Source organism: Delphinapterus leucas, chromosome 19 (genome assembly GCF_059928025.1).
Source record: "Delphinapterus leucas isolate spDelLeu-1000000601 "Yukka" chromosome 19, BTC_Dleu_Yukka2, whole genome shotgun sequence".
Taxonomy (NCBI): Eukaryota; Metazoa; Chordata; class Mammalia; order Artiodactyla; family Monodontidae; genus Delphinapterus; species Delphinapterus leucas.
In genome coordinates, this window is record NC_143147.1 from 20,355,069 (window position 1) to 20,382,430 (window position 27,362).

General features: G+C 51.0%; 2 protein-coding genes and 1 long non-coding RNA gene across 6 annotated transcripts in view; 2 read left to right on the forward strand and 1 right to left on the reverse strand.

Moving 5' to 3' along the window:
- PITPNA (phosphatidylinositol transfer protein alpha) overlaps window positions 1–7,799 on the forward strand; it is a 40,835-nt gene extending 33,036 nt beyond the window's left edge. Inside the window, exons 11-12 of the mRNA XM_022596190.3 lie at window positions 4,091–4,159; window positions 5,215–7,799. Of these exons, the coding sequence (XP_022451898.1) occupies window positions 4,091–4,135 (45 nt within the window). The 3' untranslated portion in view covers window positions 4,136–4,159; window positions 5,215–7,799. The remainder of the gene's footprint in view (window positions 1–4,090; window positions 4,160–5,214) is intronic.
- Window positions 148–8,932, reverse strand: LOC149744824 (uncharacterized). Its single transcript, XR_016388894.1, has 2 exons — window positions 8,485–8,932; window positions 148–7,887 (listed from the first exon to the last, which is right to left on the reverse strand). It is a non-coding gene; the product is annotated as an uncharacterized LOC149744824 (long non-coding RNA).
- On the forward strand, window positions 7,914–26,881 carry INPP5K (inositol polyphosphate-5-phosphatase K). 4 transcript variants are annotated; one of them, XM_022596187.3, is made up of 12 exons: window positions 7,914–9,125; window positions 10,928–11,035; window positions 11,367–11,475; window positions 14,633–14,749; window positions 15,100–15,275; window positions 15,842–15,953; window positions 16,664–16,773; window positions 24,604–24,790; window positions 25,659–25,796; window positions 26,068–26,151; window positions 26,321–26,425; window positions 26,617–26,881. In XM_022596187.3, exons 1-12 carry the CDS (start codon window positions 9,079–9,081, stop codon window positions 26,674–26,676), a joined length of 1,353 nt encoding a protein of 450 aa, XP_022451895.1. In that variant the 5' UTR covers window positions 7,914–9,078; the 3' UTR covers window positions 26,677–26,881. The 4 variants fall into 4 exon arrangements, with proteins under 4 accessions (XP_022451895.1, XP_022451896.1, XP_022451897.1 ...); XM_022596188.3 differs by lacking the exon at window positions 26,068–26,151; XM_022596189.3 differs by lacking the exon at window positions 14,633–14,749.
- Window positions 26,882–27,362: the final 481 nt, after the last annotated feature.

Sequence of the window (27,362 nt, forward strand, 5' to 3'; positions counted from 1 at the left end):
ATTTACTTAGAATAAATTCCTACAAGTGGAATTAGAGAATTTAAGACTCTTGTTACCTATTGTCAAATTTCTTCCCCCAAAGGCTGAATCTGTTTATAGAGTGGCTTTCTAGAGAGGTTCTTCTTTTTTGTAAGATTTTTTTTGATGTGGACCTTTTTTTTTTTTTTTTTTTTTTTTTGCGTTACGCAGGCCTCTCACTGTTGTGGCCGGACGTGCAGGCTCAGCGGCCATGGCTCACGGGCCTAGCCGCTCCGCAGCATGTGGGATCTTCCCAGACCGGGGCACGAACCCGTGTCCCCTGCATCGGCAGGCAGACTCTCAACCACTGCGCCACCAGGGAAGCCCGATGTGGACCATTTTTAAAGTCTTTATTGAATTTGTTACAATATTGTGTCTGTTTTATGTTTTGGTTTTTTGGCCATGAGGCATGTGGTGGGATCTTAGCTCCCAGACCAGGGATCGAACCCGCACCCCCTCCATTGGAAGGCGAAGTCTTAACCATTGGACTGCCAGGGAAATCCCTAGAGAGGTTCTAAAAACAATTCCACATTTGCCTCATATCTGTGCACTTTCAGAACTAACTGGTTTGTGGTTACTTTTCAGTGTCTTAAACTGATTGTTTTTTGTTGTTTTTTTTTACTAGCTTTATTTTTTTATTGAACTTTTTATTTTGAGATGATTATAAGATTCACATGCAGGTATAAGAAATAATACAGAGAGGAGATCCCTTTCTCCCAGTGACATCTTGCAAAACAGTGTACAATATCACACCCAGGAAATTGACATTGATACTTATACAAGTTTCTTTAAGTAAAGGAGTATTTCATACTTATAGTAAAAACAGTTTTCAAAAGATAGAGAAAAATGTTAAAAAATAGAAGTCCAAATAAATAAAGAAAACCAGTAGATAAAAAAGTCCCTTTCTTCCAACCTTAGGCCTCATTCCCTAGAGGAAACCACTGCTAAAAACAAACAAACCAGGACTAGAGCTTCTATTTTCATGTTCCTCGACTATATGTATATATATATAGCCTGCAGTGGTTTGATCCAAGGAACACTACAAACATCAGATAAAATCTCTTGTGTCATTTAGGCCCCAGGAAACAGGAAATAAGCATTCTTAGAGCATTTCATTATAAGAATGAAATAATGCATTTTTATTTCAGTGGCACCCTCTATGGGGGGGACCTTGTCTCTGAGAGTAAAGGAAGCTATCGTGTTTCCTGATAGGAAGTTGCATCTTATTTCAAGCAGTAGGAAAAGAGGACCTGGCTTCGCGTTAGTAAATTAAAGCCAGGTGGTGGACTCTCAGGGTATACAAGGATCTGCTTGAGGCCCAAGGAGCTTTGGTCCCATGATACTAAATCTTAGCCTCCCTGATAATTGAAAATTTACATGAATGGTCATTAGTGAGCAGACATTTAAAGAGTGCTTTTCTGTCTTAAAAAATTTTATTTTGAAAGAGTTTCAAACTTACTAAAACTGACAAGAAGAATACTGAGAACTCCTGTATACTCTTGAACCCAGAGAACCCATTCCTTTAAAGGAAAGGGTATGACCCGGGATCACACACTGCACCCTTCTAGTCTCAGTCTGGTGCAGCTCCTCAGTTTTCTGGGACTTCTATGACCTTGACATTTGTGGAAGTTACAGGCTAGTCACTTTGTAGAATGTCTTTCAATTTGGGTTTGTCCAATGATTCTGCGTGATTAGATCCAGTTTCTGTATTTTAGGCCGAAACGTCACAGACTTCGGTGTGCTTTTCATTGTATTCTGTCTTTCTGTCCAGTTCTGGTGAAGTTACCTTTGTTCACCTGAAGCACAGCAAGGTGTTCCAGGCTCGTCTTGCTCTTTCTATGACCAGCCCTAGAATCAGCTGTATCACCAAGGAGCCCTGGTTCCTTTACTGGAGGATGGTGTTTGGGTGCTGAACGTGCTCACTACTGTTGGGGTGTTGCTGCTCCCAGACTTTCTCATAGGATGGAGCTGGGGGACTTTAACATCTGTAGTTATTTCTATATCTAGCTGACACATTATGATCACACAGATACCTTCCCATTCCAACCTAACACCACAAGGTTAACTTCTTATCTTTTAAAAAATATGACAGTGCCCTTATCCTTAACAGATTTGTCATGTTGAAAAAATCTTGAATTTGTTGAACCCTTATAAAGTAGTATATTAACAGATAATAACTGAAGTTATAGGAGCACTATTAAAGATATCATTCAGGAAAGTGAGTTTTGAGCAAAATCTACAGGGAGAGGCATTCCAGGGGAAGCTAGGAATAAGCACATACTGGCTTGGTGTCAGAAAACAGACTTTCCTGTTTGGAGCAGAGGATCTTGGCTGGGGACGATGAAAAGTGAGGCTTGTGAGACTGACTGATTTTATGACTCATTTAGGGTCCATCTCCTGTAGATTCTGATTCATCAGGTCTGGAGCCCAAGAACCTACAAGTGCCCCAGACAATAATCTTGATCAAGTCTGAGGAAACTCTAGCCTAAAAGGCTAAGCTAAGACCTTAGGTGTAATGACAGTAATTGTTGTCAGTAAGGAGTGACTATGGGAACCTTTGGGGAGGACCAGGAGAATGTTTTTCTCATGTCCAGGTTCCACATGGACTTACTGATCATAATAGCTGGTGGGGCAAGGGGGTGCAAACAATAGACACGGGCTTGAAACGTAGCAGAGAGTGTATTTGAAGATGTTTCCCAGTGGAGAACTACTACTACTGAGATAGGATCTCTGCACAGTGGCAGTATTAAAGTCAAGTGAATAAAACAAAAACTGAGGAGGCTGTAGCTTAAAAGTGCAGGTTCTTGAGAGCTGTGTACACACACATCCCCTTCACTACGCTGTTTGGAATAAAGACATTAACAACACAGATAACATGTACAGAGTGCCAAGCACTCTGCTGTGCTAAGTACTCCACGTGAATATCTTAATCTTCACCACAACCCCATGACATGTGTACTATTATCTCTATTTTATTATTACAGTAATTGAGGCTTAGCAGTGAAGTCATTTGTTCAAGGTCACACAATTTAGTGATGGAGCCAGAATATGATCCAGGCAGTTTTATTCCAGTGCTTATGCTCTATGTGCTCAAAAGCTGTTGAATGAGTAAAGAATGAAAGTTGAGCAGAAAACTCACAGATAATGAAGACATATCTAATGGGAAGTTAAAATATACATGTTAACAGAATTTTCAAGTTGGAAAGGATTTGAGAGAGATGGCCCCACAGTATCCCCAACAAGAAGTTGTGTCCTCTGCTGCTTGGAAGGTGCCAGGGCAGGGACCACTCAGTGCTTCCAGAGAAGGTCCCACCCTGTTTTCCAGCAGCCTCGCACTTCTGCCAAGCTGAGATCCACTCCCTGCATTCTCGATCCCTGCGTTCTGATGCCGAACTCTGGTGCCAAACTCTGCCCACCTGGCTGACTAGGCAAAGCCTCTAGGCAGAGCTCAGGAGAGGGAATTGCTGTTCCCTCCACCTGGAATGCTCCCTGCCCCCCACCCCCCAGGGTGCCCACGGGATTTCCCCCCTCACTTCCTTCTGGTCTTTTCTCAAATGTCACTTATCAGAGAGGCCCTCCACAGCCTGCTCATAAAATAGCACTTTCCCACAGTCTCTCCGTCCCAGCAGCCCACAGCCCCACCCGGCATAGTTTGTTCGTTCTCCCCCCACCTTGTCCCAGAGTGTAAGCTCCTTGAGGAGAGACTTGGTCTGTTTTGGTTCACAGCTGAATTCAGGCTGGTTCAGGCCTGGAGCAGTTCCTTGCACAAAAAAAGATGCTTCATAAATATTTGTTGAATGAATGAAAGAGAGAGGAGCTTAAGAACTAAAGCCCAACAGTGGGATGCAGGGGAGAGAAATGGAAATCATGGATGGTGGGACCAATGACAGAGCTATAAATAGTATGACTTTGGCTGTATGTACACAGAATTCTGTTCTTCTGATGTGCTTTGTGCACAAAACAAATGCTCTACCCTATCCACTGGCAGGATTGAGAAGAAGGAGGCATGTATTTGTTGTAGAGTTCCATCAACAGCAAAAACCTTCAATTTTTCCTGTTTTTTCTGTTCCAGATGAGACAGAAGGACCCAGTGAAAGGAATGACAGCGGATGACTAAAGCCACTCCTCCCCCTTCTGCACTGTATGTACTGCATTTCTCACTGAGCATGACATAGACGCCAGAATTGGTTTGGGTCCTCAAGGCTCAGCAGCTCACTCTGGAGGCAGAAACCCTGCTTCTTTCCTCGTCCTGCCCTCTAGCATTAATGATGATCGCGATGCTTAATAGCTCTCAGGCTTCGGAAAGAGGAAGAGGTTATGACTGTTAAGATATTTCAGGGATCTGTGTGATTGTACAAAGAACCACTCAGAGACAAGGACAGGGTGGTGGGAAGTGCGGCTGGGGTGGGGGCAGTGGATGAGAATCAAAGCTTATCTGCACCTAATTACTCTTCCTCTCGTAACTTGAGCCATTTCAAGTTGAAGCTGGCATTCTGGGTGCTCCCTGTACCCCCCTGTGCCAGAGCTGTTCCCTACCTCTCCCTTGGAAAATTTGCCGTCCAGACAGCTTTTCCTAGTGGTCCTTGTTGGGTCTGGTGCTTCATTTCCTTTCTCTCTATACCCTCTGATCCCAGACAAAGTAGTTCAGAGGCAGCATCTTTCAGATACTTGGAGAGTGTTTCTGCCCAGGTCATAGGACCAGGATGGGATGTCTCTTGTTTCATGTGGTCACTCCTTCCCAAGACCCTACATTGTATTAGCACCCAGTGTCCTGCACACCTCCACACTTGCTGTTATTCCAGCAGCTCAGAGGGGATTAGGCATGGAATGAGAAGCCTGGTCTTGCTCCCATCAGGCTCTGAGGGAAAATTATGTTATCAAATAAAGCCTGGTTGTCCTCGAGCACTACGGTGCTAAGGAGGCCTGGGCTTTCACCAGCAGTGAAGCAAACCACTGCTTGCTCTCCCTGCCCTGTGTGCTTGAGTAGAACTTCTGGGAGATAAAACGGTAGGATGAAGTGGATTGAGGAGATGCCAGCTTCTCATCACTGCTTGGACCTTAGTTTCCTCTCCCCCCCCACAGCCCCCCACTACACTGCCTGGCATCCTTCCTCCTTTTGCAATTCCCCCATGAATGATTTACAGTGCGTTTCTGTTTTCCTTTGTTGCTTCCTTAATAATTGTATTTCTCTTCTAGTTTTGCAAGACAGTGGTCAACAGGAAGGCCCAGCAGCTCCACCCTCCTGAGTGACAGGCCATCTTCGGACGCAGCCTTTCTGTGCCCATTCTTCAGGCAACTTTGATCCCTTACTGTAGTTAATTCTAGATGCCCTTTAACATTGTGAACAAATAGACTGTCTGGTATTACGAAGCCCGTGTGTGCGGGAGCCTGCCCCTCTGAGATATGTGGCGTGTAGGTGGCTGTATTTACAGCTCCTCCCTCTCCAACCATTGTGTTCTTGACCCATTTCTGTGTGCCCCCGCCCCCTTTATTTCCAAGTGACATTTTTAGTCTTTCAAAATAGCTGCCTTTTGTGATGTGGTGATTTTAAATGATTTACTTTGTTAGTTTTCAACCTTGGGATAAACTTGAGGTATTTTGCTTCCTGGGCAGATCTTTGCAATTTTGAGTGCTCACCTGGGGAGAAGGGATGAGTTAGAAATACATATTTTTTTCCCTTCCAGTTCCACAGAACAGCAATGTGGCTTCATAACTCTGACCTCTGCTCCCAGTAACCCACTGTTAGAGTGCTCTGGGCACCATGGAAGTACCCAAGGCCCAGCCAGCCTGTTTTGAAAATTAAACAAATACAAATAACCCCTGCCCCAGGCATTGCATCTCTGGTCACTAGTCTTAGAAATACCTATGGTTTCTTGGCCCTCCTGTTGCCCACTGTGTATCTCCGCAGAGCCCGTAATGTGCCCGGGTCAACTCTACCTGGAGGGAACTGTCCCGTGTGGCCCTTAGAATTGAGTCTGCCCCATACCTACCTACTAGTCTGCCCCCCGAGGAGCTCTGTACGTCCACGCTCCTCTTCCCTTTTGGGCTGGTGCTGCCACTCAGCAATAATCCCCTTTTCTCTGTGCTTTCTTAGATTCCTGTCCTCTGTCTGAGGCTGGTCAGGACGCAATGGGTCTTGATCTTTTCATGCTGCACAAAACAAGCATGCAAAAAGCTTCTTCCCAGAACACGTTCCCCCACGTCTCCAGTTGCTGGAAAGGAATTTGGGGATCAAGAACTCAGCTCGTCCTGCCCCCATGCTGAGTTCTGCCCTGGACAATCAAAAGCAAGTAGCGATCGTAGTACGGAGCTCTCCCAAAGCTGGCTGGTGAGAAAGTCCAGGCTCCGGGGAACAGAAGCTGCCGAGTGCTTCACGGTTCCCTGTGACTTGGCAGAGCCCGAGTATGCCTTCCCAGTGGGAGAATCTGAGATAGCTGTGGTGTCACCTGACATTTCCCAAACCTTGTGAAGTTTGTTGGCCGAGTGTGCAGTGACTCAAGCCCATGCTAGCCTGGGTGCAACTGCTAATGCGAGACCAAATCTCTGTTCGGGGAGTGAGAAGTAGGATGGGATGATCTGTCCTTAGGTTTTTGTCAGTTTGTTTTGCCTTACTCATTTCTAAGTGCAATAAGGGAGTGTCACACAGGATGAAACCTGTGACTTCCTGATGGCTGCTTCCCTGTGGCCCTCCTGGGGTAAGGGTGGACAGACTCAGCGTGGTTAGCTCCCACCTTCACTGAGGCCCCCTCTGGGGCCAGGAGATATCCTGTCACAGTCTCCTCACCTTGTGGGGTCTATAGTAGTGGATCTGGGGCAATTCAGTTGGTTATTAGCATCCCAACTGCTGGTAGCATTTATTTGACTGGGAAAGTTGAATAGACATTCCTACTGGAGAAAAATATAAATGTTTTCCTACAAGCTCTGTATTAGCTATAATTATATTTGTGCTTAAAGCTTTTTCCCTTCTTAACATTCATCAACTAAGTTAAGTCCAGATGTGGGTTAGCCTGGGAGAAACAAACGGTGATATTCTAGGCAGACTATTGTTTATGTGGTTTGAGGGTCAGCAGTTGTCAGTCTCCTCCCTTCAGCTCTTCTCTGAGATCCACACATATCACTCCAATTCTAGGGGCGGGGCTCGCTCCTTGTCGGCCTTTTCTCTGGCTCCTCCCACCTCCACCTGTTGCCCCAGTCCAGCATCCACAAGAGCTGAACTGGTGTTTCCTGAGGTCAGCTGGATTTGGGGCTCCAGCCCACATCAACATAAGAAGGGACGTACCTGGTCTGTTCCGTCCCCATGGATAGTGTCGCTGCTGGGCAGCAGTGTTGGCTTCTTTTAAGTATCCCCCTTCCCTCCTTACCCACCCCCCAAACTGACTAGCACTCAGAGGGGCTTATGATGCAAGGCTCAGCTCCTGGGGTAGTACCTGAGGATGTGCCACGCCCCTTCAGACCAGCTGCTTTCAGGGCCGCTGTCCCAGTTGGAAGCAGCAGTGCCTCTGTAGGAGGGGTGCTGGGCTCTGGCCTTCTTATGGAGAGAGGTTGGGGACAGGGTCAGTATTGTGGACATGTGTATATCTTCCCAAATTCTCTTACAGTCCCTGCTGGGACTCCCTGACGTATTTTGGTTGGTTCCTAGTGCTACTTCTTTTACAAAATACACTTTGTAGAACTGATTAGATTACCTTGTTTATTTAATGTGAGTTTGTGCCTTTTTGTCTCAATCTTCCAATATGGGTTATATTGGGGGAAAAAGCAGTCTAATAAAATCCTAGACAGAGCTTTCTGGAGTCCAGCTTATTGGTGATGTCCTTATGTCCATTTTACAACTTAGGTATCCTCAAACTCTTGCTGATCTCCCCAGTTTTACTAGGGAAGGATTAGAAAGAAAATTGTTGCATGTTGATTTGTGTAAACTAAAACAATCCCCTTATCATTTTACTTATGCAAATATCACATTTCTGAAAGTAATTTGGCCATTTTCTACTGGCAGTATTTCCTTTTTGTTTTTGTCTTCCCTCCTCTCCACATCCCCCTCTTTTACCCATCCTACCAAGGAAAACATTTATTTAAGGTTGTTCTTAACCCTGGCTTCCGAGTCTGTAAACCTCATGAAGCTTGTTTGTAAAGTTGTGGTGCATTTTTCTGGGGAGAGTCATGGCTCTCATCAGTTCTTCAAAGGAATCCCATGCACTGTCCTGCCCCCGCCCCCCCCCAAAAAATTAAAAACCAGTGATTGAAGGAAATCATAGTTAGTCTTTGGCACAATAAATAATCTTCATTTCATGTTTGGTCGTAAACAGAGGCAGTGACTTATTTTTCGTTCACTGATGTATATAGCCTTCTGAGTCCAGGAGCCCCCAAACGTCCAATGTGTAATAGCTTGCATGAGTTTGAAGAGCGGAAAACACTTGAACGTGAGAGTGGAGAATGGAGGCGCTCACTGACCAAGAGGAGAGAGATTACCTGTAGTTGGGAAAGAGACTGGATTACAGGCCGGACAGTGGGTGGCTGCGCCGCCTCCCCTCGCCTTCTGCCCCTCGGGACGTTGGGAACCTGGAGGGAGACAACGCCGAAGGCCGAGACCTCACGTTCTGTGCTAGTGAAATGCGACGCGCCGGGGCGGGGCGAGGCGGCGGCTTCCGCCGGAAGACGGCCCCTCCAGGCCGACCTCGCGCGAGGCACGCTGGGAGCCGCCTGGGCGGTGTCTGGGCCACGGCGCGCCCCGGCCGCTGGGCGGGGCAGTGTTGTATCGGGGTCTGGTGACACGAGGACACGCCTCTCTTACGTCCCCGTCCCCTAGGCCCCTTTCCCCTTAGCCTTTCACCGTTTCGCGCTCCTTGAAGAGTTCCGCCTCTTCCCCCCGAGCTCGCCACCCAGAGCCCTCCGTGCGCTCAGACCCCGCCTCTTACGGAAGCCGAAGCGTAGGGTCTAAATCCGGAAGAAAAACAATCGGGAGAGGGAGCTGGCCGGCGGCACCTGCTGCCAGAGGCGGGGCAGATTGGGCCAGGATAGGCTGCGGCGGGGAGAGCGAGCCGGCCGGGCCACCGCGTGGGGACGATGGCGGCCATGAACCCACAGACCGAGCTGAGAGTCAGGACGCTCAGGTGAGGAAGGCGACTGCGGGCAGGCCGGCCTGCTCGGGGTGGGATCACTGCCTCCGACCCAATCGGGGCTGCGGGTCTGGGGCAGAACCAGACTGAGAGAGAAGGGCCAGACCTACAGGGCTGCTTCTGGTTCAGAGGCCTCCCACATTCTCCCAGGCCAGTATCGAGAGGGCTGTGTTGGGTCGAACCCCGCGCCCCCTCCAAACTCAGGCCACCAAGTTCTTGCCCACTTGGACGCCCCAAGCAGGTGTCCCAGTTGGGTTCTGGAGGAGGCAGCAGTGTTGGGCTGTTAGAAGTTAAAAACATAACGAAGCACTCTCCCTTTAGCTCTAGAGTAGAAACCTTGTTCTTGCTTTGGATCAGCACATACATCATGGGGTCTGCCTGACCCTGTTGTGACCTCCTGAAACCCAAAATCAGATTTAGATAAGATCCTTTAGTGAAGTGATAATAGCCTGGTCTCATGCTTGTTCTTTAACGAGGAACAACGCTAATCACCAACTTAGTGCCGGTCACGATGCAAGGATTTGCTGCTAATCGTGGGACCTAAAAGTGGGTACAAGAAATCCCGGCTTTGGCTCTCCATCCACTTAGAGCAGGTCCCTGGGAAAACAAGGAGCCTTAGAGTAAAAGAGCTGCCTCTTAATCCTCCGTTGGACAGCAGGGGGAGACCGTAAACAAACGAAGCACGGAACCTCTGGCTGAGTGCCTGGGAAGGTGGTTATTGTATTGTTTTGTTGATGTTCACATGGAGGGGCAGGAAGTTGCTTTAAGCTGGCCAAGAATTTCTTCAATTTGTGCTCTTTAGAACATGGACCTCTAAGCACAGGGTCTGGTGGAGAAAAGATGTTTAAGGACATCCTGCCCTTTCCTTCCCCCCTCTGCCCCCATTCTGCATCTTACACTGTTACAGGTCCTCCTCCTTACGGTGTGCCTAGGACTCACCTGAGGCTTGGTGGTTCTTCTTGGTCTCTGCAGGGTTTGTAGCCCCTGCCTGTTCTGTACTCAGCACAATCTGGGGGCTTCCTGGGAGCATTACTGTAACTATTCAAATGAAGAGATTTGCAAGTCTGTCCATCCCCTGAGCTGCTGATTAGATCTGTTGTTTCCCTAGGGTTTATGTGAAGCTGAGGTGGATGTTATCCAATTGATGACTTTTCCCAAAAGAGGGTAGAGTCTTGAGAGAGATGTTGAGAAACCCGTTATTTAGAATCTTCTTAGGCTCTTCTGAAATGCTTGGCAGAATTGGTTGTGCTCCAGAGATGAGTGAGGAAGGAAATGTGGTGCTGTTATCTCTGTTATTTTTGAAATTCCCGTCTTGCAGTACTAAGGCCTCTCACAAGGTGAAAACTGAACCTCCAGAATCTTTCTGGTGGTTGTAGGATCCCGTGGATTGAAGAGTGGGGGCGGAAAGTTGCTTACTGAGCCATAGATGAAGGTCTGGTGGAATTAATAAATTCCTGACGGTCCACCCCATCCACACCCCTTCCCTTGCCTGACTCCAAAACCTTCAGCCCCACTTTGGCAGCTCTCCTAGTGTCAGCAGCACCAGTGCTGCCAGGTGTAGGGAGCTGTACGCCTGCACGGAGGAGCCAATCCAGGGTGGGAACTTCCTGCTTCGGGGACAGAGGTGAAGATGAAGGGCTTGTAGTTCAGTGGCCCTATTCCCTCCACCAGATGCAGAAACACACGTTTCCCATTCAGACTACAGCGGGTTGTGGTGCAGCCGTTAGCAGGCGCAGCCCCCTGTCTGTTACCTGGATGAGGGCTCATCCTCCTTCCTCCATGGCTTCCCTTCTCAGCATACATGTCGTGACATGGAACGTGGCCTCTGCAGCACCCCCTCCAGACCTCAGTGATCTGCTTCAGCTGAACAACCTGAACCTGAATCTGGACGTGTATGTCATTGGGTAGGTGTCTGCAGGGCCCGTCACGCATCCCTATATCTGAGATCAGGTAAGCCTGACCAGTCCCAAGTTGTCCCTGTGGGGAACCGCTGTAACCTGTACGCCCTCACTCTGGAGTCTGAAGGCCAGGAGCTTTCAGCCTGCATCAGGGCCAGGCAGTGTCTGTTGTCCTGGATCAGCAATGGCAAGGGGTTGGCAGTCAACAGCCAGGGGAGGGAGAGACCATGGTCATGAGAGCCCAAGGCTGGAAAGTCGGCTGAGGGCAGTGCTAAATGTCTGCGGCAGAGGCAGCGCCCTCCAGGCCAGGGGGAAGCCTCTGACCTGGGATGGGCAGTTTGCAGGAAATGAACTGTGGGATCATGAGCCTCCTTTCTGACACTGCCTTTGAAGACCCATGGAGCAGTTTCTTCATGGATGTGCTTTCCCCTCTGAGCTTCGTCAAGGTAACTTATAAGTTCATGGGCAGTTGGGAAATGTGTCTCACCTCTTATCACTAATCCCTAGTCCTTTGGTCTCCCACTCCAGCTTTCATGCTCTTTCCCTTTTATTTAAAGGCCCAAACCTCAGTTGCACGTGGCTCCCTGGGGCTCCTGCCTGCCTTGTGTGTTCAGAGGTAGCTGGAGCTGAGCTGGAACCCCAGGGGCTAGTTTAAGACCTTGATATTTTTCAGGTTAGGAGAATTCCTTGGGGAGGTGCATCAGGGCTTAGTAACACCTCAGTGCCTACCCCACCCCCTGCCTCCAATCTCTACTCTCAGGCCCAGCCTGAAATCTCAGAGCATAATAACTGCCACCATCTATCGAGTGCTTACTTGGTGTTAAGCATTATAAGCAAACTCTTTATATACGTTATTTAAAAATCTTAACTCTTTTGAAATACAGGTATTATACAGGTAAAACCAAGACTCAGAGGTTTCACAGGATATCTGGGGTTCAGATCCAGATCTTTCAAACTTAATAACCCATGTTCTTGGCTTCTGTACTTTATTGCTGTACTGATGATCTCTAAGGCTGACAGGTATCCCACGACTCGCCTGCTGGTATCAGAGGGTATCCTCTGATCATAAGGGATATGCACCTCAAATTCTCAGGGGCGAAGAGGTTAGGAGAGGGGACACAGGTGTGGAGGAAAAAGGTTCTCAGTCTGTAGGGCCAGTATTCTTTGGGGAATGTTTAGACCATAGGAGCATCTACAGGAAGGCTCTAGGTTGCTGGATCTCACCCTTCTGCCCTGCACAGCCAAGGGATGAAACACACTCCCACTCAAAATACCTCCAAGAAGCAATGCTTCCTGGAAATACCAGAATTCCTTTCTTCCCTTCCCTGGGTGACTGGATTTCTTCAGAATTAATTCTGTTACCCTAGTTTGCCTAAGGGTGCTGAAGCAAGAGCTGTGAGTCCTCCCGAGGAGGGCAGAGCCAGGAGGACGGCAGACAAGGTTTGGTCCTGCTGCTGAGGCTAAAAAATGCCAGCCCCCAAGCCCTTGGCTCCCTCCACATCACACTCGGGCCTCTTGCTGCAGACTTGGAGCTGGACCTTCTCGGAGGGCAGAACCGCTTCTCTCTCACCACCCACTCCCTTTCCAAGACTGGAGGCCTCCTTGTACCTTGGCTAACTGGCAAGGGATTGGCAGGATGGAATTGAGCCAAGGAAGTGAGCTCATCTTGCGGCATGGACACAGCTCATTCTATCCATGCGGCCTCCCGAGGTTGGGAGAGCAGCCTGAGGGCCTGGCACCCAAAGCAAATGACCTTTCTTCCCCAGGCCGAGAGTGGAGGTGAAGGGCGAGCCCTGCCTGCAGCCTATTCCTTAGCCAGAAGTTGCCAGCCATGGGTTGAGAAGCCTGGGGCTAACCCCCTTGGCCGGCTCCTAGGCTCCCAGCCACCTCCCTCTAGTCCCTTCCTTAGCTCCTCCTACTTCATTTCCTCCACTGGAACTTCCCCTCGAGCCTCCTGCCTTTCCCCACAGCCCCACCCCCACCTCCATCCTCCCTGCGCCACGCCCCCTTCCCTGCGGCTTCTCAAAGCGAGCTGGTGCCTTTGTGGTAGAGCCCATCGCCCCAACCCACTCTATGGGTTCAGATTCAGCTTGAAACTCTTCCTGAATCTTTATCAGCTCCCTGGGAGTCAGTCCCTCTTAGTCCAGCCCTTCGCCCACTTCCATTGTCATATTTGCATGGGAAGGGGAGAGACCGAGACCGGGGGTGGAGAGTGAGGCAGGGGACACATCTGTAGCAACCTCTGCCGAACCCTAGTTTCTCACACCTCCCTCCCTCGGCCTTGGATTTGGGGTTCCCCCTGCTTTGACTTCTCCACTGTCCCAGAGCTCCTGGCCTGTGGGATCAAGTTTCATAATTCCTGGAAGGCCCCAGTACACACTCCCCACCCGGGGATTTCCTCCTTGGCCTCTGCACCTCATGCTCCGGAAATAGCTACTCGGGTGGTGGGTGTAGACAGCCTGCAGCTGAGAGAGAGGGTCACTGGCCCATTCCCACCCCACCTCCACGGCCACAGAGAGCAGGGATTTTGGCAGTCCTGGTCCTTTGAATGAATATCCAGGTAGTCCTACTGGTTCCTTCGTCTCCTTGAGCCTCGGTCCTTCGGTGCTGCCTTGAAGGGTTGGCTAGAAGACTAAATGCGCAAGGCAGTGTGTCAGTGGACGGTAGCTACTCTCCCCAATCTGTGAACACACGTCCTCTGTGCTCGCTCTCATCCCCTCTGCGTGGCCTTCGTACACACCAACTGCCCACAGTCTATATTATTTTTCAGTAGCATTTTCTTAATTTTTTTCCACTGAGCTATAATGTATACAGAAATTAAGTCTCCAGTTTGATGGATTTTCTTTTTTTTTTTTTTGGCCACACCACGCAGCATGTGGAATCTTAGTTCCTTGACCAGGGTTGGAACCCGTGCCCCCTGCAGTGGAAGCTCAGAGTCTTAACCACTGGACCACCAGGGAAGTCCCCAGGTGGATTTTTATATGTATATGCAGAACATGTTACCACTGGTCAAATCAAGATACAGAACATTTTCAGCACCCTAGAAGGCTCTCTCATGCTTCTTCCCTGCATTTACTTTCAAGAATCCCTAAACCAAAAAAATAACAGCTGCCAGTTAATCCAGCGTCTTTGAGATAGATTCCTGCTTTATTAGTGAGAAGACAGGCTGAGACTTGCCCAATATCAAATACTAAGAGCCCGAGCTGGGATTTGAACCCAGATCTGGCCCTTAGCCACTGTCCCGTAGAGTATCTTTGACGTTCTTTGAGCCCCGGCGCACTGTACCCATGGAAACTCAGGAGGACACTGAGGAGAAGAGCACCTGACCGTGCCTGGGCCAGGGCCGAGGAGTCGGTGACTTCCTGATGGCAGTGGGTCCCTGGCAGCCTTGTCTTCTCTGCCCTCCACCCCCAAGCCCAGGAGCAGAAACTGGAACTTGCTTAGCTTCCAGTTTCTGCTCCTGCATCATTTGGCAGCTGAGACTCCATCTGCAGAGATGCCATAGACCCCTGGGGCAGGACATCCATGTGGATCAGGGCTCTCTAGAGCACCCAGCACAGGGCCTGGAGGGACACAAATGACCATTGCCCCTCTGTCCTGCAGGTCTCCAGTGTCCGCATGCAGGGGCTTCTCTTACTGATCTTTGCCAAGTATCAGCATTTGCCCTTTATCCAGATCCTCTCTACTAAATCCACCCCCACTGGCCTCTTTGGGTACTGGGTAAGGACTGAGCTGTTGTCTGAGTCAAGAGCTGGGGGGCCGTCTCACTGGGATGGGCAGGGCTGGGGGCTTTAGAGCTGGGCAAATGAAAAAGGGGGTGAAATGAATCTTGGCACTCCGTCCAGGCCAGTGCCCTGCATAGCCACCTTCCTGCCTCAGGGGGGCTTAGCATCCCTAGGATGGCAGGTGGATGAGCTGGGCTCTGTGGATGGAGAGGCCACTCTGGGAGCTGAGTGTCTGACTCTGGGAGATCCTACAGGAGGTGAGACCATCTGCCCTCAGGTCTAGGATGGGGAAAGAGAGGTGTGTCCCCCCTAGAATGGCTTCCCACCCTTCTGCCCACCTACCAGGGGAACAAAGGGGGTGTCAACATCTTCCTGAAGTTTTACGGCTACTATGTCAGCATCGTCAACTGCCATCTGCCCCCGCACGTGGCCAACAATGACCAGCGGCTGGAGCACTTTGACCGGATCCTGGAGATGCAGAATTTTGAGGCACAGGATATCCCCAACATCCTGGACCACGAGTGAGCATGCCGTTGTGAACTGCAGCCCCTGCCCTCTCCCCCAGGCCAGCCCAGGCAAGCATGCTCTGCCCGGTCACTGCTCCCCAGCCAGAGGCAGTCCGCCCCATCTCCCACCCTCTCCCAGCCTCTTTCCTGACACCCCATCTGCTCTCCTATGCAGCTTTGCCTCCCTGAGGTCTGGAACACCTTCCCTTTCCCTGGCCCCTCTGCCCTGCCTGGAAACTCTGGGCACTTCCGAACATCCCAGGTCAAGAACCTCGTGGTTCCTGAGGTCCCCGGAAGGGCTGGTTCTCAGCCTTGCCTGGTGCCCAGTTGAGGAGGGAGGGCTAGAGCCTGCTCCATATTTGCCGCGTGCCCCTTGGGGCTCATCTCTTCGGCTTAAATGGTGGCGGGGTAGGGGCCGTGAGAACAGTCCCGTTGGGCCCTGCTCTTGTCTTCACCTGATCTTCTCACCCACCCCTCGAGCTTTCTGCTCTCCCGCAGTGAGTGGCCAGAACCCCTGTGGTCCTGCCTTTTCTGACCTCATCACAAACCTTCAGGCCACCTGCTTTCCTTTCTTTCTGAAGCCTCATTCTCTGGTTTGGAGACATGAACTTTCGGATTGAGGACTTTGGGTTGCACTTTGTTCGGGAATCCATAAAAAATCAGTGCTACAGTGACCTGTGGGAGAAGGATCAGGTATCTGATGAGGGGAGGGCCGCGAAGGGTGGTCTGAGCCCGTGGTGGGTGGAGGTCAACATGAGATGTGGGGAGGTTCTCTAGTGCCTGTTCTCCTTTCCCAGGCCGCCCGAGTCCCTGTTCCCAGGTAGGGTGGGGTCTAATAGGGCTTCACCTCTGCGGGTAGGGCAGCCAGTCCTGTCCGGCCGCCCCGGTCTCCAGCTGGAGGAGCGAGGACGCAGCCACTGGGTGTGCATGAGATTAGGGAGTGAGAAGGGCTTCGGCCTGCTGTGGCCCTGCACCATTGCCAGCCCTCTTGTGTCCCTGTTGTCTTTCCCACCCCCAGCCTGGCTTGCCTCCTAGAGGATGAGATACCACCCCTTTGGGGTACCCTGGCTACCCCAGCCTCCCCTCTGACACACGTCTGCTGGTGGCTGCCAGGGAGATGGAATTCAGAGCCTGGTCCCTGTAGTCCAAGAACTGGGAAAGGGCAGGCAGCTGCCTCCCCTGGGACCGTGGGGTAATGTCTGCAAAAGGATCCAGCTGATCTCCCGGGGGTGAGGGCGCCGGGAGCTGGGGTGCCGAGGCTGCCGCTGGGGCAGTGAGGAGGTGGAGTGGCCGGGTTTGACTCTTGCCCCACTGCGATGGCTTGTGCCAGCCCTTGACTGGAGCGTGGTGCCAGGCCGTTGGGGCAGGACTGCTGGGAGATGGGACTGTGCCTTTCCCTCCAGCTCAGCATTGCCAAGAGACACGACCCGCTGCTCCGGGAGTTCCAGGAGGGCCCCCTGCTCTTCCCGCCCACCTACAAGTTTGATAAGAACTCCAACAACTATGACACCAGGTGAGGGGGCTCCACCAGGAGAGGATCAGCCTGTCGCAGATCTGGGCCTGGGAAGTCAGATCGTGCTGGCCCTAGTGGCAGTGGGAGCTGCCTCCGAATAGAAGTGTCGGGGAAGCAGGAATAGATCCAGCCATCACCTCTCAGGAGTGGCACCACCCGCCCCCCTCGTGAGATGCTGACCGTAGGAGCTGACCCAGATTGTCCGCAGAGAGAGCAGGAAGGGGAGACACACTGCTGGCAGGAATAGGGGTTGGGGGCAGGGCAGGTAGAGCCAAAGGGGAGGGAAGACAGTTGATTGCTGACTTGAGGGGACTGTACTTCAGCATTCTGGGGACCCCTGCCCCAGAATGTTGTCCCTGTTGTCCCCGCTCCCCAGGACTTTCTGATCCTACCCAGACAGGGGGGCAGAAAGCTTGGCTCAGCCAATTACTGGTATTACATAGCCCTGCCCCAGCTGTGAGTGGGTCGGGTACTGTTTAGGAAGGTGAAGTAGTAGTTGTCGGGGGCAGTTAATGGGGAATAATGTAGAGATAGTGCATCTGGTAGTTAGAAGCACAGCTCTGCCCTTCATCAACTGTATGACCTTGGACACGGTATTTAAGTCTCAATTTTGTCATCTATAAAACGGGGATGATAACAATACCTATTTCACGGGGCTGAAGATTAAATGAGACCTTGCATGTGCCCAGACCAGTGCCTGGCACCCGGTAAGCACTGTGATAACTGCTGTTGTTATTTTTATTTTATTTTATTATTTATTTTTTTATAAATTTATTTATTATTTATTTTTGGCTGTGTTGGGTCTTCGTTGCCGCAAGCGGGCTTTCTCTAGTTGCGGCGAGCAGGGGGCTACTCTTCGTTGCGGTGCGTGGGCTTCTCACTGTGGTGGCATCTCTTGTTGCGGAGCATGGGCTCTAGGCGCTCGGGCTCAGTAGTTGTGGCACATGGGCTCAGTAGCTGTGGCTCGTGGGCTCTAGAGCACAGGCTCAATAGTTGTGGCGCACGGGCTTAGTTGCTCCGCGGTATGTGGGATCTTCCCGGACCAGGGCTCGAACCCGTGTGCCCTGCATTGGCAGGCGTATTCTTAACCACTGCGCCACCAGGGAAGTCCCTGTTGTTGTTTTTAGATTCATGTCTTCAGGTGGCAGTTTTACTGAAAACTTTTCTCAGAAGCTGAGAAAGGACTAAGTGACCACCAAAACCTTAGGCTTAGGCAGAGGGGCAAAAGTAGCTCTGGCAAGAGGTCCCTGGCCCAATGTAGGGCAAGGATCCTCATCTCTTTGAAGAAAAAGAACCCCCTACATGTTATGAGGCTCTTTGTTTCAGCTGGAGCAGCTCCTTCACGTATTCCCCTAGCAAGACTGTCTTATGAGGGAGGTAGGAGGCGCTTCCAGGGCGGCCCAGGCCTCTGGGATTTAGCAGGTGAGTAGGTATGTCCACAGCCAGCCTGGGGTGAGAGGAAGAGCTGCTGGCCCAGTGCTGGAAGCCGTGTGGCAGAGCCACAATGTCCCCACCAAGCAAGGGGGAGAGCATGAGCCATTTCAGGTGTGTGGAGCAAGACAGAGTGGGGTCACAGCCAGGGCAGTGCACACAAGAAGAGGCCACGAACACTGGAAACAGGGTCCAGCCTGAGCTACAGTATAAGCCAGAAAGAAGGGAGGAGGTCAGGCTCCAGCTGGCCTGCTGGCCAGGTCCACCGCTGACAGTCTCCCCAGCCATCCATTGGAAATGAAGTTCCAATGGACTCACTGTGGAAATTGTCAGGCCTCAGTGGGACAGGCTGGGGCCTTGGGGGCTGGGACCCTCTACCAGTTGACTTCAAAACCTCACTTGCCAGCAGGAAGAGAGCTGCTGACAGACCGTATGGCCAGGTGTCCCTGTGCCCACACCCCTGGTTATGGGAGGGAAACCAGCAGGAGACTGGAAGTTACTGAGATGGCCTAGAGAGGCTCAGAGATGTTCAAGGTCTTACCCAGGTGGCTCAGCTAGCGATGGCGGAGCTGGGGCTCAGACCCAATTTTCTGGACTGTGTTGCCCACGATGCCTTCCTCTAGCCCACAGTGCCTCTGGGTTCACAGCCAGTCTTGCCAGCAGCAGCAGAAAGGAGGGCAGGATTGGGATAGCAAAGCCTTGCTAAGGAGAAGGCAGATACTGTTTCCACATAATAGGTATAATCCACATTGTGACTGACATTATTGAGTGCTGACCATGGGCCAGGCATTGTGCAGAGTGCTTGGCCCGCATCACTTCGCTTCATTCATACTGTATCTTCATTAGGTAGGCGCCATTGATACTGACTTTTTACATATAAGGAAACTGTGTCTCAGAAGATCTAAGTAAGGTAGTAACAGAGTAAGTGACGGAGCAGGAATTTGAACTGGAGTCTGTGTGAATCCAGTTCCCCTTGCCTGGAGCCCAGGAAATGAAGGAATGTCTGGACAGGAACAGGGGCCTTATGGGGGGACATCGTAACTGAAATATTCCCAGCTGGGAGCTCCTGCGGTGGGCAGGGCCTGAGCCCCACATAGTGAACAGAAGCATTCCTGTCTGATCAGTCTGTTATTCATCCTGAAAGCCCAGCTGAGACATCATCTGAACCATCTGAAAAGCCTTTCCTGACCCTTGCCCGTTTCACTGAGAGTTCTCTCCTTCCCTTATGCTGCCTGCAAGCCTTGCACACACCATGCTTTCAGTGTTGCTTTTAAGACACAGTGTGCCTTTCTTGCTGTGCTATGAATGCCCAGTGCACAGAGACTGGATCTGATTTATGACCGTCCCTGGGGTGTAGCGTAGTGCCTGGCATATGTTTAAACTGGGAGCCTGAGAGGACAAAAGGAAAAGATAAGGTATTTAAGGAGCAGAGGGACCCACCCAGAGTGAGAGAGCCAAATAAACACTCTCAAGTCCAGGAGTTGGCCCATAGAAGGTTCCAGAACTCTGTGTGGAAGTGCCGAAGGAGGGTAAAGCAAATGGTAAGGAGGCGGGCAGCTGAAGCCAGGAGGAGTCAATGAGAGTTATTATCAGGGAGCCAGAAAGGAGCGCAGGCATTCTGATCAGTCAGCAGCGCTGCTGAGAGGCATCTTGAGTGGAGTTGACCCGCTGTACAGAGGGACTGAGCTGCATGCAGGGCATGGTACGGAGCTTTGCCCAGCCTCGGCAGCGTCCCGGAGCCAAGATGTAATGAGAAACGAGGTCAGCTCCATTACACGGGAGGGTGAAAGGGCTGAGGGCAGGAAATCCTATTAAAGTCAGGGATTGCAATGGTTTTGTTGCAGTCAACAGGAACCCAGTCCACCTCTCTGCTAGGCAGTGAGCAGAGAATGTTATGATCAATCTATTCAAGACTCGAGTCCAGAGTTCAGCGAGACACTTAGAAGCCATCTATAGGGAGCCGAAAGGAAAAGTGCTCTCAGACCCAAAAATGGAACACATCACTACTTTTGGGTCAGTACACTAGCTCAAGTTTTCTAGGCTCTTAAGCCAGGAGAATCCTGCAGAGCTACTTGGTTTTAATTTTTAGAAAGTAAAGACATACTACAGGCATACCTGAGAGATATTGCGGGTTTGGTTCCAGACCACCGCAGTAAGGCGAATATCACAATAAAGAGAGTCACACAAATGTTTTGGTTTCCTGATACATAAAAAAGTTATGTTTACACTATACTGTAGTCTGTTGAGTGTGCAATAGCATTATGTCTAAAAAAAAATGTACATACCTTAATTTAAAAATGCTTTATTGGTAAAAAAATGCTAGCCGTCATCTTAGCCTTCAGCAAGTCATAATCTTTTTGCAATAGTAACATCAAGGGTCACAGATCACTGTAACAATTGCAACAACAGCAAAAAAGCTTGCAATGTTATAAGAACTACCGAAACGTGACTCAGAGACATGGAGGGAGCAAACGCCGTTTGAAAAATTGTGCTAATGGTCTTGCTCGACGCGGTGTTGCCACAAACGTTCAATTTGTAAAAATCACAATATCGGCGCAGTACAGGAAAAGCGAAGCACAAGGAAACGAGGTGTGCCTGTAATCTCCAGATATAATTCTTGTACTCAGTCACGACCATTCAGCCAAAAAAAGCATTAGTGATGGGACTTCCCTGGTGGCGCAGTGGTTAAGTATCCGCCTGCCAATGCAGGGGACACAGGTTCAAGCCCTGGTCCGGGAAGATGCCACGTGCCACAGAGCGACTAAACCTGTGCGCCACAACTACTGAGCCTGTGCCCTAGAGCCCGCGAGCCGCAACTACTGAAGCCCGCACGCCTATGCCTACAGCCCATGCTCCGCAACGAAGAGTAGCCCCTGCTCGCAGCAATGAAGGCCCAACATGACCAAAAATAAAATAAATAAGTAAATAAATTTATTTAAAAAGAAAAAAAGCATTAGTGAGACCCGGCTCTGGTGACACACAGTGGGAATCGGCCACCACTGGCAAGCTGGAGGAGACGGGTGCAGTGGAAGGAGCACTGACTCTCTAGTCAGCAACGTGGGCAGGCACCCAGCTCCCACCTGCATAGGGTGACCTCACTCAACTTCAGTGTCCTGGAGAAGAAGGAAAATGTGACCCGTGGCATTCTTCCAGTGTTGGAAGGATTGGAACAATCTGATGCACAGAAGGACCCCGTGTTTAGTTATTATTAGGAATGGAGAACTGGGGGAAATGTATAATATTTAGTTGGTATGTATTTATTTTGCTCATTTGTTCCTTTTGTTTGTTAAACGAGCTCGTCAACGACTTTGACAATCCCATTTAGCAGATCCCCAGTTGCCTGGCGTATAATAAGGGCTCAGTAAAGCTCACTGAAAGAATGAACAATACAGGTGCCCAGTTATGAATGTGGACCAGTCCACGGAAAAGGAGGAAAGGGAGACAGGCTGAAGTCCCAAGGAGGAAGCAGAGCCAAGCTGAGGTACTGAGGGGGAAGGAGAGTCAGGCTGTGGTCAGGACTTGGGGAGGATCCTGACGGGATGGCAAGTTTGAGCTCTTGACCATAATAGGGAAGTGGAAGGGGGGAGGATGCTTTGAAAGGGAGAGTGGTACATTCATGTGGTTCATTACCAAGTTTTAAGAATTGCTAGGCACTGAATGTCCAAGATTGGTTTGGAGATTGAGTGTCTGTTGTCTCTGGGATGGGAATACCACATTCCGATTATCCCCTGAACACTTCTCAGAAGAGTGAAGGATTCAAACAACCCAGGAGCGCCGAGCAGAGGTGGTCTGGCCAGTTCCCACTTCCTGACCACTCCCTCGACAATGTTTCTTTGAAGTAAGCACTGTTATCACCCGGTCTTAAGAGTGGAAGAAACTGAGGTTTGGGGTGATGAAGCCACTTGCCCAAGGGCAGAGCTTGTTTTTAAACTAAGTTACTGGTTTGTTGTAAAAGGATATAACTCAGAAGCAGGCAGATGGAAGAGATGTGTAGGACAAGGTATGGGGAAGGGGAAGGAGCTTCCGTGCCCTCTCCAAGGGCACCACTCCCCAGATTCACTAACCTGGAACCGCATAGCTCTTAATTAACAGGGGCAAAACCTTCCCCCAACTGGTCTCTGATACTAGAGTCAGTTCGCCACCGAGGCACCATTCTGCCTCTATTGCTGGAAAACCATATTGCTATTGAAGTGATGGACGTATACCAGAAAGGTTTGTTTAAAATAGTAAGTGAATAAAGCAGGAGACAAAAATAGAATTTCAAACTGATTATAAGCATATGAAACTGTATATGTTAAGATTAGGTGGGCAGGGCTTCCCTGGTGGCGCAGTGGTTAAGAATCCGCCTGCCAGTGCAGGGGACACGGGTTCGAGCCCTGGTCCACGAAGATCCCACATGCTGTGGAGCAACTAAGCCCGTGTGCCACAACTACTGAGCCTGTGCTCTAGAGCCCGTGAGCCACAACTACTGAAGCCCACGCGCCTAGAGCCTGTGCTCCGCAACAAGAGAAGCCACTGCAATGAGAAGCCCGCGCACCGCAACGGAGAGTAGCCCCCGCTCGCCGCAACTAGAGAAAGCCCGCGCGCAGCAACGAAGACCCAATGCAGCCAAAAATAAATAAAAATAAAATAAATTATTTTAAAAAATGATTAAGTGGACATTTTTTGGGATAAATGGGCATTTTTTTAAAATATATTTTTCACTTTTTTAAACCATTTTATTTATTTTTTAAGATTTAATTTTATTTATTTTTGGCTGCATTGGGTCTTTGTTGCTGCGTGCGGGCTTTCTCTGGTTGCGGCGAGTGGGGGCCACTCTTCGTTGCGGTGCACAGGCTTCTCATTGGGGTGGCTTCTCTTGTTGCGGAGCACAGGCTCTAGGCATGCGGGCTTCAGTAGTTGTGGCTCGCGGGCTCTAGAGCACAGGCTCAGTAGTTGTGGCACACGGGCTTAGCTGCTCCGCGGCATGTGGGATCTTCGTGGACCAGGGATCGAACCCGTGTCCCCTGCATTGGCAGGAGGATTCTTATCCACTGTGCCACCAGGGAAGTCCCTAGGTGGGCATTTTTGAGGAAAGAGAATGAGCTTGGGTTTTTTTTTTTTTTTTTAATTCTTTGGGTTTCACGAGCACTTCTTGAGTACCTACTGCATGGCAGTCTCTGTGCTAATGCTGAGGATACACAGGAGACGCCAAGAGTCCGTCCTTACCTTCCAAGCTCACATGCTAACTGATAGGCTGACTGGGAAACAGTGAACTACAATATACTGTAATAGGAGATGTACTTATGTAGAATGCTTTGGAAGCAGAGAGGTCAGTGACGGCTTTATGACAAAAACAGCACTGGAACTGGGCCTCTCCCTGTGACAAAGGGAGTTATAGATAGCAAAAGCTGTAAGGTAGAGGCCCAGAGGCTTGAGAGATTCACCATGGTGAGGTGGGTCTGGGGCAGAGGAGGGAGATAAGGTAGCACAAGGGGTGTCAGGCTCCTGTGCACCTTGACAGCCACATTTGGAGACTTGAGCTTTATTCTGGAAGCAGTGAAGACTCCTTAAAGGTTTACAGCGAATCATCTGACCAGGCTATATGGTCTCTCTTATGCCCGTCAGGGAAGCTGGTGAGTAAAGAACAGGTGGGAGGTCTTGACTCTTGAGAACAAAGCATCACGATAGCCAGTATATGTAGAGAGTTTATGTTGTACGAAGCATGGTGCTCAACATTTTTTGTGTTTCGTCTCATTTAATCATCTCAGCAACCATATGACATAACTACCGTTATCTCCTTTCTACAGATGAGGAAGCTGAGGCCTAAGAGGGGTTGGCCTGGTGATTAAGGGCACATGCTCTGTGGTCATGCTGCCTGGCCTTGAGTCCTGGCTCTACCACTCAGTGGCTGTGTGACTTTGGGAAAGTTACTTCCCCTCCAAGACTCATTTTCTCCACTTGTGAAGAGTGAAATAAATAGTTCTGGTTGCCGGCATGTAGTGAGCCTTCCCTAAATGCTTCCCTTTCCTTCCCTAAGGTCGGGTCTTTAGTATGGGGGAAGCCAAATTCCAGCTCAGGTCTGTCTCACTCCAAATTCCAAACCTCAGCTTCTTTGATGTTCTGCTGCTTTTGTTCAAGAAATAAGAAAGGCTTTAAACGGGATGTTTCTGAGTCACAATTTGATTGTGACCCTCTAGTCTACTGAGGGTCCTTGGCTGAGTCTGACAAAGGCCAGCATACTTTTGGTTCCATTGGACACCCTCCTGCCTGCTGCCATGCTGGTCTCCAGCTCTGTCCCAGGGTGATCTCGTGACTGCTGACAGGCCCTGGTGTTAGGGCATCCAGCAAGCTCGTGGGTCCCTTCCTGCTCACCTGCCACCCCTTCTCTCCCCATTCTTCCTCTCCTCCCACCCCCAGTGAGAAAAAGCGCAAGCCCGCGTGGACCGACCGCATCCTGTGGAGGCTGAAGCGGCAGCCCCAGGCCGCCATCCACACCCCGACGCTGTCAGCCCCCCACTTCACCCTGTTTCTGAGGAGCTACGTCAGCCACATGCTGTACAGCGTCAGTGACCATAAGCCTGTCACTAGCACCTTTGACTTGGAGGTAAATTTCTGGGCTGCCCAGCACTTGGCAGAGGAGCAGCCATGCTGGGCCACATCCCCAGACCCTCCCGCCCTGGGCTCTCATGTCAGCAGATGCCCCAGGGGAGACCTGTGGGAGGACATGATTGCCTTTCCTCCCGGGTCAGGTATCCCAGCCCTTCTTAGGAGCTGTTGATGGCTCTGTCTGTCAAAAATGTGTTCAAACCCTTTGTCAGTAGGTTTCCATTTCCTCTTAGTACTGTCCCCTGGGGCTCCTGAGTTCCATTATGCTTATTACCTACCATGTGAAGTAGGACTTGCTTTCATTTGTCCTACACCTATCGGGCTCAGGTTGCAAAGGGAGCCCCCTCCATCCTTGTATCTTGCCATCTCATGACCAAGGCAGTGTTCACCTCCTTTGAGCTGCTGGCTGCCCTCTTACTGTTTGTCTGTCTTTATACCACAGTGTCCCTTCACATGCCTATAGCTGTTCTCACCAGAGGCCCCCAAATTGGATTTGGGCCTTTGGGTCAGGAACCGTGAAGGGCCTGCGAGCAACTCCTTGGCTTGTTTCTTCAACCCGCCAGCGGCGCCCCTGATCTCCCCCACCCCGACGTTGCTCAGCACTTGGCTCTCTGCTTGGTTACCCAGCTGGCCCCCAGTCTCGTCCTCCTGGCAGGGCCAGCCATCCCCGATCAGCCTTTGGCCCTTCTTTCCAGCTGGCCAGCCAAGGTCTGCTACTCTAAAGGCAGCCTAGTAGGGTTCACCTGTGGGTGCCCCTCCATCCCTCCCCACTGACCCTGACCGTTGCAAGGGCACAGTAAGGACATTCGTCTCAGGGAAGGGAATGATGCTGTGGGACTTCAACCCCTTCCCGCCCCTGTGTATAGCTGAAGCCATTGGTATCTGCCCCACTGATCACCCTGCTGCCCGAGAGCCGGTGCACCACGGAGAGCGACATGCTGATCAGCTACTCCCTGACCGCAGACTTCCTCAGCAGCCCCTGGGACTGGATTGGCCTGTACAAGGTGACGTGGCAGGCGGGCAGGGAGCCCATCAGTCGCACCCCCCCCACCGGTTTATCTATTCTGAGTGCTCATGGGAGTTGGGCACAGAGACTGCAGAGCTACCCTCATCCACCCCAAGGGTCCTTGCCCATCGAGGGGCTAGCAGTGAAGGGGAAGAGGCAGGTGGTATGATGGCCAGCCTTAGAAATGAGACCATCCTCTCCGTAGGACTTGACATGGGTCCCGTGTCCTCCCAGACCACTGACCACCTGCCCGATCCCCCCTCCCACAGGTGGGGCTGCGCCACATTAATGACTACGTGTCGTATGTCTGGGTCAGGGACAACCAGGTCTCCTTCAGCGACGGGCTGAACCAGGTACCTGCCCCCTTTCCTGAGATAGGTATTCCACATCTCCAGCAGGGGGGCTTGTCTGACCTCTCCCCTGTCTTCTGGAAGGAACAGAGAGCTGGATACCTAGTCTCTGAGAGCTGAATGGGGCCTGGGGCCATGGAGCTGATCCACTTCCGTCTGTCCTTCCCTCCAGGTGTACATCGACATTAGTGACATCCGTGAGACTGAGGATCAGTTTCTCCTTTTTTACTATAGCAACAACCTACATTCTGTGGTGGGGATAAGCACACCCTTCAAGGTAATGGATGCTGGTGGGTAAGAGGAAGGGTAGCCCAGAAGACTTGAGCCCATCACCGGTTCCCTGAGGTCACGGGCCGAGGAGCCGACCCCTACCATGGAGCCGAAGCCTTTGGGGGACGGGGGAGACAGAAGGCACGGAGTGCAGCCTGCCCTCGCCCCTTCCGCTCACTGCTTGTTTTACCCCTGCAGATCCAGCCTCGCTCCTTCTTGGCGGAGGGCCCCCTGGATGAAGCCCAACCACAGATCTGAGCCGGGATAGAGTGAATCCAGGGCGGAGGCTGGAGCTGGCAGCCAGCTCTGCCTACCACTGCCAGGAGTGCTGGGGGCCCAGCCCAGCCCCCTGAGGAGGCAGCGGTATTCTCCACCTCCCAGGGGGACCTCTAGCCACGCTCCTTTGCTCTCTCCAGTCCGGATCCCTGGAATTGGCCCCTTAAATACAGGTTTTTGTTGCTGAGGTGTGAGTGAAACCAGCTAGTTTGTCAACAGTGAAGATCTACACAGTCCACTGGATGTGGGAAGGATCCTCCGGCTCGCGTCTCATTTCTTGATTTCCCCCACACACACTTCCAGTCCCGCCCCAGCAGGCCTGCCAGGCACATGCCCCATCTGGCACAGGCCTGCATTCTTTGTCACGCCACCCTGGGCCTTAGGCTGCCTGGGAGGGGGAGATGCTCCCATTTGTACAGGCTGCAGAGACTGGTTGGCCCACATAGCACTGGGTTCCAGGAGTCTTGGCATCTCGTCGCCTGTCCCCCTGAGGGGTGGGCAGAGGATCTGGGATCCCTGCTTTCAGCAGAAGCAGGTGACTAAGTAGGCAGGATGGAGGAGCCCTCCGCCCAGGCTCTTCTGTAGGGGTTGTGGGCAGGCTGATGTGTGTCCTTCTGCCAGCAGCACACACACCCCCACCCCCACCGCCGGCCCAAGGAGTCCAACTC

Coding starts and splice junctions, on each gene's coding strand:
- INPP5K (XM_022596187.3), top strand. CDS start 9,079: ATGGCGGCCATGAACCCACAGACCGAGCTGAGAGTCAGGACGCTCAG. Junction 11,036..11,366: donor CTGGACGTGTATGTCATTGG/GTAGGTGTCTGC, acceptor TGGGATGGGCAG/TTTGCAGGAAATGAACTGTG. Junction 26,426..26,616: donor GGATAAGCACACCCTTCAAG/GTAATGGATGCT, acceptor TTACCCCTGCAG/ATCCAGCCTCGCTCCTTCTT.